Here is a 19,670-nt window from a genome sequence, read left to right as displayed (position 1 = left end):
GGAAGAATAAATGTTATAAGAATGAATGTTCTCCCAAGATAAATTTTTTCACGTTACCATGTTATTTATCTGCAGCATTTTTTAAATCTGTATTTAGTGCTCATGTATTTGGTGTGATCAAAAACCAAGGATCAGTTTACTGACCCCTCATGAAGCCAGAACCTATTGGGGGTCTCGGTCTCCGTAATCTCCAGTATTACTTATGATTAGCCCAATTACGAAATTTAGTGTCATTGTCATTGGAGACACGGGACTCACTGTGGGTCCAGATGGGAGCCAGCCTTTTAGATCCTTTGTCCTTGGACTTTCTTATATTTATAAAACACCTCAATAAAATGTAAAAAACATGAACATTGTATTAAGAAACTTGGTATTACCACTTGTACTTCCATCTACTCTCCTATCCACCGGAACCCTGATCTGAACAGACACTTAACTTCAATCAATATAAGCAAATGGAGAAACTTGGGTATAAAACAATTCAAAGATTTGTTTCATAAAAATATGCAATTAAAATCGATATTCGATTTAAGAACAATATTCCTAACAGATTTTTTTTAAATATCTACAAATTCGGAATGTTGTCTATTCACTTGTCAAAGAAAATAAATTAAATTTTGGATTATCTGAAATTGAGGAGATATTAATGTAATCTTTCGTAACTCTATTCAAGAGTTGGGAAAAAGAGCAAGGGGTGGTTTTAGATGAAAATACCTGGCTAAACATTTGTGAAAGAACATTTCCCATTCACAAGTAATAAAATCAAGGAAGCTACACTACATTGCCAAAAGTATTCACTCACCCATCCAAATAATTGAAATCAGGTGTTCCAATCACTTCCATGGCCACAGGTGTATAAAATCATGTACCAAGGCATGCAGACTGTTTCTACAAACATTTGTGAAAGAATGGGTCGCTCTCAGGAGCTCAGTGAATTCCAGCGTGGTACTGTGATGGGATGCCACCTGTGCAACAAGTCCAGTGGTGAAATTTCCTCGCTCCTAAATATTCCACAGTCAACTGTCAGTGGTATTATAACAAAGTAGAAGCGATTGGGAACGACAGCAACTCAGCCACAAGTGGTAGGCCACGTAAAATGACGGAGCGGGGTCAGCGGATGCTGAGGCGCATAGTGCGCAGAGGTCGGCAACTTTCTGCAGAGTCAATCGCTACAGACCTCCAAACTTCATGTGGCCTTCAGATTAGTTCAAGAACAGTGCGTAGAGAGCTTCATGGAATGGGTTTCCATGGCCGAGCAGCTGCATCCAAGCCATACATCACCAAGTGCAATGCAAAGCGTCGGATGCAGTGGTGTAAAGCACGCCGCCACTGGACTCTAGAGCAGTGGAGACGCGTTCTCTGGAGTGACGAATCGCACTTCACCATCTGGCGATCTGATGGACGAGTCTGGGTTTGGCGGTTGCCAGGAGAACGGTACTTGTCTGACTGCATTGTGCCAAGTGTAAAGTTTGGTGGAGGGGGGATTATGGTGTGGGGTTGTTTTTCAGGAGCTGGGCTTGGCCCCTTAGTTCCAGTGAAAGGAACTCTGAATGCTTCAGCATACCAAGAGATTTTGGACAATTCCATGCTCCCAACTTTGTGGGGACAGTTTGGGGACGGCCCCTTCCTGTTCCAACATGACTGTGCACCAGTGCACAAAGCAAGGTCCACAAAGACATGGATGAGAGAGTTTGGTGTGGATGAACTTGACTGGCCTGCATAGAGTCCTGACCTCAACCCGATAGAACACCTTTGGGATGAATTAGAGCGGAGACTGAGAGCCAGGCCTTCTCATCCAACATCAGTGTGTGACCTCACAAATGTGCTTCTGGAAGAATGGTCAAAAATTCCCATAAACACACTCCTAAACCTTGTGGAAAGCCCTCCCAGAAGAGTTGAAGCTGTTATAGCTGCAAAGGGTGGACTGACGTCATATTAAACCCTATGGATTAAGAATGGGATGTCCCTTAAATTCATATGCGAGTCAAGGCAGGTGAGCCAATACTTTTGGCAATATAGTGTATTTATGAATCTATTTTGGCAATGCAATTTGCTGAAAAGTTAATCGTTTATATATATATTTATTTGTCTTTATTTTGCACTGCTTTGCCATCTTGATGTTGAAGATAGAAAATCTGAAAAATAGTAGACTACTTAAATAAATAGGTTACTCTGTACATATGTAACCTATTTAAACTGTTTCACGCAGTGGCTCAGAGCCACAATTATGCTAAGTTTATGACCTTGTTTTGTAGCTAACACTGACTTAAATTAGCATGTAATAATGTCCAAAACTTGTCTATTTTAATTGAGATACAAGGCTGATAAATTTTGCTCTGGTTTGCTTACTACTCTCTCCATGTGCTTGAGTCACAGATGGATTGAGTAATGTAAACTATACTTCCTTCATTTGTGGTCACATGATTTCTTTTTCATGAGTTGCAGGTGGTGTTTGTGAGCAGGGCTCCACTGCAAATAATGAGATGGTGTATTGGAATGAGTAGAGTCTAAGGAGCTTAGTTTGAGATTTTTAGGCTGGGCCTAACTGCTTGCACAAAACTGCACGTCCTGAAAATCATTGTTGTCCAGGCGTCCAGAGATGAAGATCCAATTGATGTTGCCATCATTGTCGAGAGCAATGAGGTATTGACAAAATGTGACAACACACCAGAGGCTTGCACACTGCCGATGGGACCGATGTAGTCGTCTTGACTAGTACGTCTTGAATCTGGAGTACCATTCAAAGCTGAGGTGCGCTTTGGATGGTTAGCCACAGTAATACAACACAACAGAAATTCACTGGCCTCAGACTGTACAACACTTGCATATATATAATTTAAAATTAACATCATGTCCACGTCGTAATGAAGGTACCGTCTAAGTCCGTTGTTGAATGAGAACTTTTATTTTGAAAACCAATAGTATATATTGCGCAGCATCGTCACTTCCGGGTGGCAGGACAGACATGTTGCAGAGTCACATTCAGAAGGGAAACAACGCTCTGTTTTTATACAATATAAACATGTCACTGTTATAAAGAGTGGAAACTCTGCGACAGTATTTTCTGGCAGGTTACCATGGTGAGTAGCTGACATTTTATACTACAGTTATGTGTCTGAGAGCCTCAAAACGATTACTTCCACGTGCTAAACTAAGCCAAGCTAGCTTGAGCATAACTTGGCAACAGTGTAGTTAGCTGAAGTTATATTGTTGTTATCAGGGCTAGTGGGCTGCTTGTTACCAGTAACGTTGTGGTAGCTATAGCTAAAGCAGATAAGCCACGTAACAAGCCTTTAATTTATTTATTCTTGAAACATTGATTACAACCAGCCAAGTCTAGTACAATGTACCATTATTCATACCAATCAATAACTTACAAAACATGTCAAAAGCAACAGATTGTGAGAGCTCAAACTGGAAAAAGTACTTATGAGGTCTATTCAAATGCCAAAAATATAATTCATTCATAATAATATGCTTACAAATATTTGCAAAGCTTTAACTATATATAGGTTGAAGTCCCCCTCCACTCAAAAATCAGTTTTTCTTCTTGTTCCTACGGTTGAATGTTTGAGCTTCACTGTGCAGAATGATGTATGTGCAGAGCTTGACACTAGAAGGCTGTTTTCACATTCATCTGCTGAAAGTGGAAAGTTTCTCTGTGCTCATTGAAAAACTGATTTTAAGCAGTGGGGTGTGCGAGCATTATTTGTGACTTCACAAATAGTTTGTAAGCCATTCCTGGTCCAATTTACAACTTATACAAGTGTGATGTAGAAACTTGAAGCCTCCAGTGCACATACACTGAGAATGGAGGAGACATCTTGTGTCCAGCAGGAAAACTTCAGAAATTAACAAATACAATTTGCATATTCATAGATTCTGGAATTTTTAATGCACTAGGAGGAGTAGATTCTCAGGATTTTGATGTGGAAATTATACATTTCTTGCGGGAAAAAACTGTATCAGACACATGTTATTGTTCCAAGCAGACTATTTGTATATATGTTTTAATACATGTCTGGAGGGGATCTTTAACTATATTTTTCATATGTATAACATTGTCTATTTGATTTAAAGGAGGATGACAGTAACAATGATAATAATAACAGCTATCCAACTTGGTGGATTAATATTCTGTTAACTCTCTCAGCACGAAAATAAATCATCCCTCTCTGTATGTCGTGTTAACTTTCTTTAATGTAATTTCCTCCCTGTAGGTCCCCACAGACTTTAAAGCCCTGATCCAGAGGTTTTATCACCTTCAGTCGGAGCGGGTAGAGACGTATCAGCTCTTTGAAGAGTATGTTTGCACCCGCCACACTTTTGTTAAGTTACTGCATATAACTATACACACACAATAACATTTCCTCCTTGTGTCTCCAGGGATTATTGTTCTTCATTTCAGGCACATACACATAGAAATTTGAATTGTCCTTCTCATTCACTTCTGCTTTTCTGTTTTTATTGGTGTTGTTTTTGCTGCTGACTGCCTTCCAGAGGACACGAGGCCTACTTGAGGACAGGGCCCCATTATGACTTTGACCACTACAGGCAGCTGGTCCATGAGATAACACAGGCCTTCTGTGGCATCTCCAAGGAAGTGCTGGAGATCAAGGGGAGGCTGCACCACGAGTTTGACAGGCCAGACCTTTCTGAGCACATTGAAAAGCTGCAGAGCAAAGAGAAGCAGAAACTTGAACTGGTAGGTTAACACTGTATATGGTTTGTTTGTTTTTTATATTGAGTCCAGAAGACAGCAGTGTACAAGATAAGGAACATTTATGTAATAATATGTGTATATATGCTGTGATTTAACATTACATTGCCTAATATGCTCTGACACCTTTATTTTTTAATAATGTACACTGGTTCTCCTACATGCAGAAGATGAAGGATTTTTAGATCCAGACTAATGATAAATACACACAAACATCTTAGTACAGATAAACTAAAGAGACTTGCAAATGGTTGTGAGGCAATTGATTGATTGATTGATTAATTTATATTTTTAATTGGATACTGGAAAAAATAAATAGACCGAAATTAATAAATCAATCCATAAATAAGAGACAAAATTAAAAGGGTATTGATTAATAACTTATGAAAAGTCCAACCAGGACATGTATAGTAAAAGTCACGAATCTGTCTAGCAGGACTGTGTATAAAAGGATGATCATTCAGATTTATTTAGTTATATGTAAATATAGTTTAATTTAATCTGTCCATTGGATGATTCATTTATTTGTATTTTTATCATGTAAAGTATTTTTATTATTTTCAGAATCAGAATCAGAAATACTTTATTGATCCCCAGGGGGAAATTACACAGTTGCAGGTGCTCCCATTCAAGAGTAGAAAAGTAGCATACATTTAGAAACTTAAATATCAGTATTTCTGGATAACTTTAAGAATCTCTCTTGTTCCAAACATCCACTTAACCTGCCATAATAATGAGGTTTCAAAGGTTTTTGTTTAATGTTTGATACAGTTCCACTGTTTCACCACAAGGATGCAGAGTTCTTGTGTAAAACCTTTCTTAATTGCTCTCTTGTGCTGGTTTTACCACTGTCATGTTAAGGATTCAGCTATTCTTTTTATGCTGGCAGCTCAAGTCATAAGTTAAGTAAACACCACTTATGGCGGAAAACTTCTCATTCAGTTCAATTGAAATCATTCAGTGATGCTGTTTCTGTTTTAAGTCGATGACACAAAAGCAACATGTCTGTGACGCTCATCATGGTTGGACAGACAGTCTGAGTGAGGCAGACTGGTGTTAAAATGTTAACGTGTCGGTGCTTCCCACAGTCTTGAATAGTCCACATCTCATACAGCTGGTGTTCAGAGGTGATGTGCAGCACTTTTGTATTAAGTTTTACACTCCTTTATATTAACCCAACTTCCTGTCTGCCAGTAATGTCATAAAGCTCCTATTATCTTAGAGTTCATCCTCTGTCTCCCCTCCATCCTCCACTGATGAATGGTTTGCATAAATCTTATCTGATGTGCCTTCTCAACAGACAGCCAAGCTGCAGCTGGTCAGGCAGCGGGCCCAGGATCACCCGGAGGACGAAGGCTGTCAAGAAAAGATTCAGGAGATCAAGCACGAGTAAGAGCAGCTATTACCACCCCTCCGTTTACTGCGCTAGCTCCCTGCTGACCCATCCACTCACTCACTATGAACCTGCAGTCAGCTGCAGTACTTCCTGTTTCCATCTAATTTAACAGACTATCCTTTGTTACCACTAGAATGTCACAAAACTGTCAAAGATATTCACACATGTTTGTAACACAATAACTTATGTGTTTTCTGGGCTCATTCCTTGTTCAGGATCATCAAGAACAAAGAGGCTCTGAGTGAGATCATGCAGGACTTTAAGTATGACTCCGAGGAGTGTGATTGACAGGTGAATCCCAGGAGGCCTGCAGCCGCCCTCTCACATCACCAGACAGCGGAGTTGACAGATCGACTCGGCTCTGCTGCAACTTCCATCTTGGACTCCTCAGCTGCACTTATCGATTCCCCTCTGGCCCCACCCTGCTCGCTGCTGCAGTCTTATTCCACCCAGGGGGCTTTTCACATTCTGACTCTGTATGTCTGTGTTTCTGTCTGTAGTCAAGTGTTTGTGTCAATGCGTGTCCCAGCAAAAATAACAAACTTTTGGGTTTATTCTGGCATTTTTAAACCTGGGCCCTATTTTTTTTTTTTTACAAATTTTCAGGTCCAAATGACTAATAGTTACCAAAAGTTTTGGAATTGGTCCAGTAGATTGTCTCAGCTGGCAGCTGAAAATCAGGCTGCAACGTAATCCTAAGATCTTTTTTGTTAAACCACAACAGAAGTCTCGCTCTGAAATCTCGTGAGAGGTGAGTTGTTGCAGGAAGATGACAGTAGAAACGTGAGTCGGTAAGCCATCTTACTCTTTAACAAAAAGGTCTGTCTGTAAGGATCCTTTCCATAATGTTGTCAGACACTTAAAATAACAATCTGACTGTCAGTGGCAAAGACGAGCACTTTTAGTGGATGTACGCAGTTGCCCACAAGGATTACATTGCAGCTTGTTTGTGGCTGCTGGTTGAGGGGATCTACTGGACCAATTCCAAAAAAGTAGGGCCTATGTTTAAAAATACCAGAATTATCCAAACTGTTTGTTGTGATGAACTGTGTAAATACTCAAAAGGTTAAATAAATCTTGGAGGCTCATCCAGCTATCTTTGTTTACTTGAATTGTATTTTTAAATAATAAAGACACTTTCCAAAAGTTTAACTTTTTACTGTTCTATACATCATACACAGTATTTTTCAGAGGCATTATTGGTGCAGTAAAAGAATATAACTTATACAAAAAACATTCTTTAAATATGCAGTTATAAAAATATGAAAATGTTTTAAGCAAAAAGTCTACCAAGACAGGAAAGTATATACATTTTACAAATAGTGAGTATGTCATACAACATTTTAGATCGCTACTTGATGTCTGATTACGGTGTTTGAATAGCTCATTAGTTATTTCACAAATGTAATATTCACTGAACTAGAGCTGAAACAATTAATCTTTAAGTCTATTTTTTTTTGTTGCAAAATGCCAATCATTCATTGGTTCCATTTTCGAAATTGTAAATATATTCTGCTTTTCTCTGATTTATAAATTGAATTTGCACTGTTGGTAATACAAAAGAAAGCATTTGAAGATGTCACCTTGGGAAATGGTCACTGGTATTTTTTTTTTTTATTACTATTTTCGGACATTTTATAGACGAAGCGATTAATCAATTCATTGAGAAGCTGATCAGCAGATTAAATCAATAATGAAAGTAATTGTTAATTACAGCCCTACCCTGAACTAATTATTTCCAACAGTAATATATGTAGAGATTCTGATATACCATCCCAGGCCATGACAATGTAAATCTTACATATTCAGATTTGCTTGGAGAAAACCACAGCTTTACAAAAATACTTTTCTTTTTCTTTCTTGATCTGGAAAAGTAGGATTAAAGTTGTTTTTTTACATTTTGTTCATAATTCCCTCATGTTACTGCCATTGCAATTCTGTTTATTGTTTTAGATGCAAACAGATCTAACAGACACATTTGGACGGAAATGGAAGAAAAAGGCTGCATTGTCTCACTTCAGTTATCTTCCACCCGGGCCCTTTAAACTCTAGTTAAAGCTGTATGACCAAACACTGCAGTATCCCTCAGGCGGGGCGTTGGTCCTCTCGCACAGCTGGGACCCTCGGGGCCAGTTATCTGTCAGTGTTTCTTTATGCTGTTCTTGAATGAAAACACCACAGTGGTGCTGAGTGACGGTGCTATGAATTATCGTCTTGTAGAATCTGAAAAGACAAAAGCAGATGGTTCATACTTTGATAATAAATAACGGGAAGAACCATGTAATTTACAATCATCACGATAATTGCTCTGCCTGGCCGCCACTTTTCTCTCTCTTTCTTATTCTCTGTGTATCACTCTCCCCGGCTACCTTTCTCTCAAGGTAATCAATGGGAACCTGTCACGGTTTGTGAACAGAGACATTATTCAGGAGACAGCGTGTGCCCTATAAAGCACAAAAACCCAGAGACTGCTGAACTAATTGAGTCAGGTGGAGTGAAGGTTTCTGTGAGTTTGAGGACTGAGCAGCACAGGATGTGGCTGAAGGATCTGAACTCCTCACAAAGTCACATAAACACACAGAAGATGCCGGGGCTCTGCCTGCCATTTGGCCTGAGTTAGTTTTGTGAAAGGGGCTCCTCAAGCCAAGAGAAAACAAAAACACAAAAGGGAACACATCACAGCAGGCTGTTAATTGCATTTACATGTTCATTTCTCTTTGTTGTGGTCATCAGCTGAAGATCAGAAGTCTACATTGTTAAAATATGTAATAAAACCGGAGAGCATGAGTGAAAGCATTTCTACTTTCATGCTCCCACTTTTGGGCCAGTAAACCGCACATTTTACCTGATCATAAAGTGCGGACTGAAGCTTCACAGAGCCAGCCAGTTCAAGAGAAATCTTTGTGTTTGTGAAAATGCTGACCACATGGCATAACAAAGGCAGGGTCAGAAATTCAGATCAATGCAGCAGTGGCTGTTTGTGTGAGTGTGAGTGTGTGAGAGTGTGTGTGTGTGTGTGTGTGTGTGTGTGTGTGTGTGTGTGTGTGAGTGAGAGCAGCTCAGCAGAGATAGTGAAAAGAGAGATTCTGCTTACCTACCTGGTTGCGCGTTTTGTGTGATTTCTGCAGCCACACCCTCCACTGATCGTACAGTTTGATTGACATGCCGCTGCAGCCGTACGTGTGCTTGCGGACCCAGCCGAAGAACTGCTTGAGTTCCCGCCGCAGGGTGGAGTTCTGCTCACCGGGCTTAGGATCACAGGAGCCGCTCTGCAGCCGCTCTGGGAGGAGGAGGAGGAGGAGGAGGAGAGTGTGAGTGGAGAAAGGGAGAGGAGGGAGGATGAGAGAAGAGCATCAAGGTTATAGTTAGGACATGTGTTAGTACAAGGGGGTGTATAGATACATGTGCAGGCTGCTCACCATGTAATGTGTCAGCAGTGATGTGATTGACATATTGGCACTTTTTCAATAACTATGAATTCATGCAGTCAACATTTTCACCAAAAATAAAAGAAAAAGCAATTCAAAACCCAGAATAAAAAAAAAGATACACATTCAATAGAACAGATACCTGTTGTAGACCTGCAAGTAATCTGCATTTTTGATTAATCTATTGGCTTTATCCATTCTCGTTAAATGTTTTAATAATATTGTTCGTTTTCTTTTTTTTTTACTGATGTATCTCAACTGATACTGAGGTGAAATAAAGTACATTTAATTTCTTTTTAACCATGGCAATATGGGTCTGTCTGTCCATCTATCTTAAATATCTTTACGGCTACTGGATGGGTTGACATGAAATTTTGGACACACACTCATGTTCTCCAGGAGATAAACTGTAATAACTGAGGTAATTATCCTGACTTCTCATCTACCGCCAAATTTCCATTTGTCCAGTGCTTTGGTTTATGACCAAATACCTGCAGAACTCATGACATCCCATCAGCCTCAGCTGTACTCCGCCTAGTGCTAATTAGCAAATGCTGCGTTGCTAACACACTAAATTCAGATGGTGAACATGGTAAACGTTATACTTGCTGAACATCAGCGTCACTGTGCCCAAGCACAAGCCTCACAGAGACGCTAGCATGGCTGTAGACTCTTAATTGTCTAGCCTATAAAATGTCAAAAATAATAACTAATGACCATCACAACTTACCAGAGTTCAACGTTTTTTAGTTGGATAGTAATTACTAATAATTTAATATAGAAACACTTAGCACATCTCTCAACTCTCTAATACAGAGGCTTCTGGTAAAACCAGAGTTGCTCAGTGAACATTTATGATGATTCATGTTGCTTAATTATGCAAAATGAGATGTAAACAGTTTCATATAAAGAAAAATGTTTCTCAGTTTAATGCTCTAAACTGTGGATGGGATATACAGTACCATACTTGACTTTCTGGGGAGGAAAGGCTACTGATAGTCATGAGTCTGCTACAATCAATTTATGACAACAGAGCCCGATAACGACTTCCTCCCTCTGGGGAGAAAATACCACATGACCAATGTAACTCATTATCTGCTCCTCCTGCTCCCAAACCTGCTTCCACTCAAGCTTTATAGGCCCTGTGTGTGCCGCCGACAGACAACCCGCTTTTTAACTTGATCAATCTCTGAAGCCGACGACCAAAATCTATCAAATGTCCCCCTGGCTCTCTGCAGTTCCTTCTAATCCTCTGCTGGGAGATCTCTATCACGGTATCTAGCCTATTGATGTTTGGTTTCTCCTGGGTCACATGCGGTTTGGATCTGCTTGTTCAGGATGTTGAAACAGGGATAAGGACATTGTTTTTCTTTCTTTAATTGGCAGTGAAAGGTTGATTATCAGAAAGGAACGAAGTGGTCAAGATTTTTTGTGGGCAGACGTTTGGGAAGCATTTAAAAGCCATTTAAGACTATGAAAGGAAAGACCTCAGTTATACAGTTAAACATTTGGTGGATTTTGTGTTGAATGTCCAGAAAACATAGGCGCAGTTTTGTTCATACAGTCTCGTTTGCAATGTACTCACCACTGCTGGGTGTGGAGGCGGCGGCTGGGTGGCTCCAGTCACTCCAGATGCCGGCCTTCCTGGAGCCATAGATGCCCACTGGATTGCACCTCACTTGGACAAAATAGACGGTCCCGGACTGGAGTCCTGCCAGCCGACATGACGTTTGGTTGCCAACATCATCCACCACCTGTGAGAGGGAACAAAATGACAGAGAGGATGTAATAAGAAGGCAGTAGGAGAGTCAAAATCCTCCTCAACTGCAGCTAAATGGAGATATTTGCTGCATCTTTTCTCACCGTTTTTCATTTTGAACTTTGCTCTGCTTCCATCTTTAATGTAGTCTGAGTGGCTTCAAATATATTTAAACATTATTTGCCTAATCCTCTCATTCAATAGTGAATCCAGAATTCAAAGACATACTGTATGCATCCACACAGCAGAGAGAAAATATTAAGAAGCTGTGGGCAGAAAACATCAAAGAAGCACTTTGAAATAATGACAGTTTCTAAAAGCTCAGCTGCTGCATTTATGGATCAAAGCCAGCTTTCAACAATGTACCAGCAAAGAATCAGTAGCAGCAGTCAAGGCTTTTACACAAATATTATTTGCTTTATAATGAGTGCACATGCAAGAGGCTAGAGATGCAGCAGGAGCAACGTTTATGTTCATCATTTAATGGATAAGTCACCTCAAATATTTCCGCAGCTGCCTCAGAGGTGTCCTAGCTACAGAGGAAGTGTGTGTAGACTAGTCTGCAGGTGTGTGTGGGAGTGTGTGGACCACCTTCCATTCAGTGCTGCCCTCCAGTCGGTAGCGTATCTGATATTTGGCCTGAAACAGGATGTCCTTGAGCTCCGGGGTGCTGGCCCAGCGGACCGTCAGCTGGTCCTCGAGGTCGCCGACACGACTCACCTGCACGTTGGCAGGAGGGTCAGTGGTCACTGCACGGACAAGGACGAGTGTTTCAAGAGTTTGTACACAGCAGATGTACAGTATAGGATACACGATACAAGAGGTTTGACCCCCATAGAGAGATGAAACCAACAGTGAACATTGTACTTTAACACTGAGTGCGGACAAATCATCATTCTTCATGCTGAGTGCTCATCGGTCTCATACACACGTTTCATTTAGTCTTATTTAATGATAAATCCTTGGAATGATACGTTTTTAAAATGTTTTTGTACCAATTTCCTTACATCAAATTCTTCTGTTGAAGGAAAGAAGAGTGCAACGAAGTGAGTCGACGTTCATCAGTATTATCAAGTCTTGAGAAGTATAAAGAAAGGACGGTAAAGTTTGATTCTCATGTAGTTTTATATTTTTCAAATAAAAATTTACTTTTTGTGGGACGAGGAGTTTGAAAAATGTGAGCATTTATCAGGCTGGGAGGGTCAAATGAAAGATGTTCAAGTTGCATTATGGGAAGTGTAGGATCCAAATACTTTCTTTTGGTCTGCTTTACCACATAGTCAAAGCAATAGTGTATGTCCCCCAATACATTCCCCTGTATGAACCATGTACAGGGGAATAGCCCTAACTATTTCCTGACTTGCCTTTAGAACAATGAGCAAGTGGAATATTTAAGTATTTTCATTTGAATATGTAAAAATTCACTTGACAAAAAAAACAACTCCTGGCTGGTTCAGGTCAATCTGTACTTCCTGTAGAGAGCATGTCGTACCCTCAGTCAGTATTAAACAAAACATTCTACCAACTGCAATAAAGGTTGAAAACAAATGGAGTGCTTTGAAGGGGAGAAAGATAAAGTGGATGGCGGCACGAGAGACAAAGAAAGGAACTTATTAAATGAACTTATTAAATGTCTTGTAAAAGTGTTTCCTGCTGGTTACCTTCCGCTTCAGACATCCTTGCTGCTGGCGTGTGACGCTGTTTTTCAGCTGACATACTTTATTTGTTCTGTGGCATTCAGCTCAGGGGAGAGAGGAAAACCAAGCCAGAACAAATATTCTCAGAGCTTATTGTTTCTGTTATTGAGGCAGTGCAATGCATCATACATATGGCAACGCTCCTCCTTCTCCTCCAACCCATTCGCAGCTCCAAGTTATCTGCTCTCAGTGTGCAGCGAGGGTGACTGGAGGGAGAGGATGCTCAGTCACAGCCAATAAACACCGCTTTCAAAATGTGGCGCTCACTGGAGGCCAGAAACACTACGCTATTACATTAGCACTGGAGAATTTGTAAGGAATACCTGCCATCGCTCGTACATCATAACCTAAATTCCTCATCGAGAAACCTGTGAAGCCATTACCCGAGAGGCATCTGACGTGCAGTTAACTTTTACAACAACACAGTTTATCTTTGAGAGCTGCAGCCTGAACCCATAATGCTGTTACAGCAGCGGGTTGGAGGGACCGAACTATAAAAATAAATCCCCCTCTCCCCAAGAGAAGTGTGTTAGCCATATGTAGGAGATCTGCAGACAAACAAATGCCAAACAGAGGAACGGAAAGGACAAGGAAAAAGAAAAGACAGGAGAGGAGAGGAAAGACAACAGTTGTAGATAACGTCAACACGTTACCCACCTACGTCGAGGATGTCCAGGGTGGTGATGTTAGACGTGGCAGAGCCCAGCTGATTGGCTGCGTCCACCCAGATCTCATACGGGGTGAAGAGGGCGAGGTTGCGGGGGATGTAGCAGGAGTACCGCTGCTTCCCTGTGCTGTCATTTTCACACTCCTGCTCTCTCCCGTACCACCTGCACACACATAACAAACAAACACAATGACCAAAAATAAAGTCTGCCGTTTGGCTTCTGAAAAGGCAGACCGACTATTTTTATACAGTTCGCACACAAGCAAAGCAACACACTGCGGCCTGTGAGCGTCGTACGTGTTGCAGAGGATAAACTGTATGCGGCACTAGTGAACTTATAGCTAGTCTACCTGGGTGGCGTTGGACGAGGTGATCACCTGTGAGCTGCAGCAGGTCTGGGGCGCTCACCTCAATTTGTACTTGAGGGTGTATTGGGTTCGGATGTGGGTCTCACCCCGCCCCCCTGGGCTCCACTTGCAGCTCAAGTCCTTTGTGTTGCGGGACCAACACGTTACATTGACTGGCTTTTCTGGAGGCACTTGAGAGAAAAAAAGAACAATGAAAAAACACATTTTCACAGAGACAAACAATTTTGTCAGATGTTGAAATGAAGTAAAAAAAAATGGGGTTGAATAAACAGTGAAGTCAAATAAATTATTCTGGCTACTTCATTTTATTCTGAAATTTAAGAGAAAACAGCATGAGGTGAGTTTCCTCTCCATTCATGTGAAGCATCACTCCATCAAGCCAATGCATTAAAAAAGCAGGTTAGTTGTACAACAGACCTTAAAAGATTAGAATCAAAAGGCTTTTATGTAGAACTAAAAAAGAAAGTTCACGACAAAACATGCAAACAAAATTCGTCATCTTTTTAGATTATTTATTTATATTTATTTTAAACTCATCAACATTTTTCAGTCTCAAAGGAACATTTCTTATGAATCCACAGTGCTTTACAACATATTCATTGTTTCATTCCATTTGTCATTATTTGGGTTTGTATTTATTTAAAAAGTTAGTTAATTGGGGCAGGAAGTTCAGTGTGCTCATGACTGCAGGGATGAAAACTAACATGTTTGTTTGTTTAAATAGCTACAACTTATTTTACATTTGTGATAATTGGCTTCTTACCATCCTGAATTTGGAATTATAAGGTTTTGTATGACTCTTTTTTTCAAGATGTATGTCCTTATAAAATATACATTTTCTCTGATTATTGTTAATGCTTTTGTGGCATTTTTAAGACCCTTTGGGTTTAAATTAGTGATGTACAAACACCGGTTTTTAAAGCTGAAAATACACAGTAAGGTATCTATTCATTTCCCAAACATAGTGGCAGATATCAGTAATTACTTAGTCGGAAGAAAAATGATCATCATGACTTTATTCTGTTAAATGGCGGCTGTATTGAGAGGCGCTCAATAATGGAAATTCCACTATCAGCCAAACAAACAGATAGAAAAGCCTCCACTTACTGCCCACATAGAGACATGAACCAGCCAGGACGTGTCCATCTGCTCCGTGACACACGAGGTTGTCTCCAGACTGCTGCTGGGAGCCGTTGAGGTTGTGAAGGGTGACACTCAGGACGTCAGGGCTCAACACGCTGTAGGACATAGCTGACAGAGACATCCCGTTCAGCGTCCAGTACAACGTGCTGGCGTGGAGGCCGAGCTCCGGGCTCAGCGTGCACGTGGCTGTCAGACTGGAGCCGATACGCAGGACGGGATCCTGAGGGGAGATCACCGCTACATCTGGGTGGTAGAGACACACACAGACTCTTTTCAGCCAGACTACTATTAAAAACAACCTACTTTCTTACTTTTCATCATGTCATCCTTTCAGTCAATTCTATTAGTGAAAATTTGTCCATCACAAGTTCCCAGAGCCCAAATTACCAAATGTCCAAAATGCAAAGATATAAATTTCACAAAAATACAAAAACTAGGAAAAGCTGTAACTGTAACCTGCAAGTGTGTTGGGTTTTTTTGTTTGATGAATGACTTAAATGATTAATCAATTATAAAAAAAACTATTCTAGTCTCTCAATGAAGTACATGTTTAATCAACTAATCGTTTTAGCACTTTTTACAACCCGTGCTACTATTGCATTGTATGTTTCAGGCCAGATGAAAACATTGCTTCTTAAATAAATTCAGACTGTGCAGAAGTCCACTACCTTTTTTATAAGATTAGATTATGTTATGCAACTAGGACACCTACAACTTTACAGTCACCAGATGTGAATTAGTTCATATGTTTCTGAGACTACTATTTACAAAAAAAAGTACTAAACTTCTTGTTTTTCTAAGACCACGGTGCATTTTCATTTACATTTTAGGTTTTTAGCTCCTTCTCAACCTTTAACTTCCATTGATTAGATTCTCAATAACATGCATTAGGTCCTGCGCAGCTGATTTGTTTAAGCACACAGTTTCACTGTGTTCACATTTCTTACCAACCCAAAAACTTTGTGTTTGTGTGAGGAGGAGGAGGAGGAGGAGGAGGAGGAGTGCTGCAGCAACAACAGCAGCACTGCACCACAACAGAGCAGCAGCTCAGCACATATTTATGACCCAGTAATGAAGTGGATTTATGGAGCCTCAGTAGGATCAGCCAGAAAGGTCACCCTGGTTTGTCGGCAAAATCCTTGAATGCTTTTCCATTCCACGACCCGTCTTAGACTTAAAGTTTGCCGTTATGATTGATGCCCATGAGAAAACCCTCTGCTGTGTGTTTGAATGTTACCACTGGGCTCCCTCTACACAGAGATATGAGGGTTTAATGTGTAGAGTTTTATTAACTGTGCTCCAGGTGGGCGGTGAACAAGCTTTCCAACATATGTGCCACTGCGCCGTTTCCAGCCTCCCTGGATTGAGCAGCATGTAGTTTGAAGAATTAAAAAAAAAAGAAAAAAAAGAAAACTGTATCTACATGTCAGAAGAGTGAGGATTCACCTTTGGGCCTCAGTGAGAGGGATTCACTATAAAATATAAAGTTAAGTATAAAATATACATGAGAAAAATAACATGCGCAAAGAAGCTACTTGCAGATCATTTTCTCAGTCTTATGGTAATAACTTTTATTATTCTTATCTTTCCTTCATGCAACAGCACCGATGAAAACTGCTTATTTCAAATTTGTCTCATCATCTACATCACCGCCGTGTCTAATAGGTCTAGTTCTCAGTCTAATCCACCAATCGCATCTAATGATTACTCTCACATTTATCTGGTGTCACTGCATCGGGATGTATTTTGGCAGAAAAATGCAACAGTTAGGCTATAATTTGTGTTTTTGTTGACACTATATGTCATCAGCTGGTTACAGTGCAATCAAATCAAAAGTCCCCCGAACTTTTTCATAATATTCAACAAATGTTTCCCAAATAAATAAGCATTATGGTTGGGCGATTTGATGACATATACCATGAGACAACTGTCAACTGTCAGAGAGTTTGCCTACGCGTAGATATCCCTATCAGTATTCCTGGGTGAATCAGGTCCTTGTGGGCAATATTGGATTTCTATCAAAAATGGTCCGGGCTGATATATCAGCTAACATTAGTTTCTTGCAAATATATTGGTATCTATGTTTAAGCCAGCTGATAAATAACAAGTACTTGCAGTAGAGACATGTCAAAGATATGTTTGTGATCATGTCGTCCACGATAGAGTGCCCTGCTCAGTACTACTGGCCACACATTTAAAAAAAGGAAGAACTGAAGGAATCAATATCAGAGATGTTTATGTAAAAGAATATTGGCTGATAGTGATGTTATAGATTCTTTAAACTCTTGTATATCAACAGTGGTATCGATCAGACTGTAATTTTTATATAATTTTTGCATAAATTTGATGAATGTTTCTTGATTTGACAGGTATTTAATTCGTACCATTAGACAAAAACAGACATTACCACTTGATTATTGTATCCATAAACACTTTACCCATTGATTTTCAATAATAATGTACTAAATTCTAAAAAAACCAATGTACTTCTGTGGTTACCTGTTGTAATTATTATAGGTGGGGTGATAATAGCACCTGGGCAGGTGAAACTGTGTGCTGGTTTTAGAGAAGTTAAACAGCTGAACTCGTTTTGTTGGTTTGGAGCCTCCATATATCAGCTCACTCCGAAAAAACACTGACATAACCTTTAGGTAACACACACACACACACACACACACACACACACACACACACACACACAGACAGGAGCGTGTCTGTCTGTCCGTCAGCGAGTCCGTTAATAAAGTTTGGCACTTACGTGTCGAGGACGACAACACACGTGGAGCGAGGAGCAGGAGAAACATGAAGGCAGACATGGTTCTTCCAGCTGTCTTTCTGTCTCTCTTGTTTCCGGGGACGTGAAGAGCAGACGGGGGGGGGGGCTGGGGGGGGAGTTGGAGCAGCTTCACTCTCCAGCGGCTCTTCACTGAAAGTCAGCAGACCAGACTGACTGAAACACGAGGTTTGCTTCCTTTTTAACTGCCGCTGCTGCTGTTTGCTCCTCCCTTGTTTTCCCACACAGCCACAAGTCATCAGTGCTCCTCAATGTGTCCCCTCCCTGACACGCGCGCACACGCACACACACACGCACACACACACACACACACGCACCGAATTTAAAAGTGAGACAAAATTTGAGTTCATCTTTACAAACTTTTCGGATGCTTCTTCAGGTGAACTCGTGACGCCCTTAATAAAACTTTCAGGTGTGTGTGTGTGTGTGTGTGTGTGTGTGTGTGTGTGTGCGTGTGTGTGTGTAATAAGTAATAATTTCTATAATAATAAGAAACATTTTGCACCCATGGTAACACCTATCTTTATATTTTTGGATGATTTAAGACTAATGTTCAGAGACGAATAAAGATGGTTTATGTTAAATGAAAATATATTTTTTCTGTAAATATAATATATAATATAATAACTGTACTTAGCAATTTTAAGCTACTTGCATTTTATTTGTGTACTTCCATGTTATGACCACTGTTTCTACTTCTACTCCACTTCAGTACATCGCTACTTCCACTCAGTTACATTAAGATTTTACATGATGCTACTTACATTATTTAAAAAAAAAAAATGAACTACCTTTAAAATGTTCTGCTCTGTTATAAACTCAACTGTCCAACATTATAAATGGATGAACATTACATGGCTGCTTACATACTGTATATCAATAAACATTAACATAAACAAAATAAATAAACATAACTCTCTAACTCTCAAAGGGGTAGTTCTGCATAGTGAGTACTTTTACTTTTGATACTTTAGGTACATCTTACTAATAATACCTTTTTACTTTTACTGACTTTTACTTGTAAGTTTTACTCGAGTATTTGTACACTGTTGCAGTCTATTACTGCTTTTTTTAAGGATCTTTTACAGCTTATGCTTAACTATTATGAGGTATATGCTGTATAACTGTTAGATAATATTCCTATAATATTAACGTTAAATTATTATTATTTCTTAAGCTCTTTTATAAGCAGAGTTACTGAGTGCATCCCAAATCGAGAATGAAACACTAACAAAATACAATCAATCCTTTTGTAACTTAAAGTATGGAGCTCTGACTCTGAGGTCACTCTGCATGTAGTTTGGCTGGTTTGTGTTGTGGCTCACGTGCTGCAGCAGGATCTCATATTCAGCTGATAATTGTGACATTGATTGTGTATGAACTGTCAATACGGTCCATCTGTCCGCTCTGTGCAGGACATCTGCCTCCCTTTTCAGCTATATGCCGCCGTTTTCTGAATGTCATCACTGCCATACTGTGCACTGCAGTGAATGCTGCTCTGCAGGTTGTGTGTGTGTTTTGGGGGAGCAGCTTGTGCGTGATGATGATGATGATGACGCCACGAGCAAGAAGCAGCTCAGCGGAGCAGACAGGACCCGGGCTGAGGCAGCAGCAGCAGCAGCAGCAGCAGCGCCGCCACAAAGGGAGCTCAGTGCTGGTTCAGGCTCGACTCTCCTCTCCTCCTCTCCAGCGTTTGAG

The 19,670-nt window shown here is 40.3% G+C and overlaps 2 protein-coding genes across 2 annotated transcripts; one reads left to right on the top strand and one right to left on the bottom strand.

The window, feature by feature from the left end:
* The first annotated feature begins 2,977 nt into the window (after positions 1–2,977).
* On the top strand, positions 2,978–7,210 carry rex1bd (required for excision 1-B domain containing). The gene is made up of 5 exons (XM_070909293.1): positions 2,978–3,080; positions 4,221–4,303; positions 4,501–4,705; positions 6,021–6,109; positions 6,332–7,210. Exons 1-5 carry the CDS (start codon positions 3,078–3,080, stop codon positions 6,402–6,404), a joined length of 453 nt encoding a protein of 150 aa, XP_070765394.1. The 5' UTR covers positions 2,978–3,077; the 3' UTR covers positions 6,405–7,210.
* A 918-nt stretch (positions 7,211–8,128) lies between these two features.
* crlf1b (cytokine receptor-like factor 1b) lies at positions 8,129–17,994 on the bottom strand. Its single transcript, XM_070909397.1, has 8 exons — positions 17,937–17,994; positions 15,143–15,421; positions 14,076–14,205; positions 13,658–13,830; positions 11,895–12,052; positions 11,130–11,298; positions 9,215–9,396; positions 8,129–8,339 (listed from the first exon to the last, which is right to left on the bottom strand). Exons 1-8 carry the CDS (start codon positions 17,992–17,994, stop codon positions 8,316–8,318), a joined length of 1,173 nt encoding a protein of 390 aa, XP_070765498.1. The 3' UTR covers positions 8,129–8,315.
* Between the last annotated feature and the right edge of the window lie 1,676 nt (positions 17,995–19,670).

This window comes from Enoplosus armatus, chromosome 7 (genome assembly GCF_043641665.1).
Source record: "Enoplosus armatus isolate fEnoArm2 chromosome 7, fEnoArm2.hap1, whole genome shotgun sequence".
NCBI lineage: Eukaryota > Metazoa > Chordata > Actinopteri > Centrarchiformes > Enoplosidae > Enoplosus > Enoplosus armatus.
Note: the sequence above shows the minus strand (reverse complement) of the source record. Positions and strands in the feature narration are given on the sequence as shown.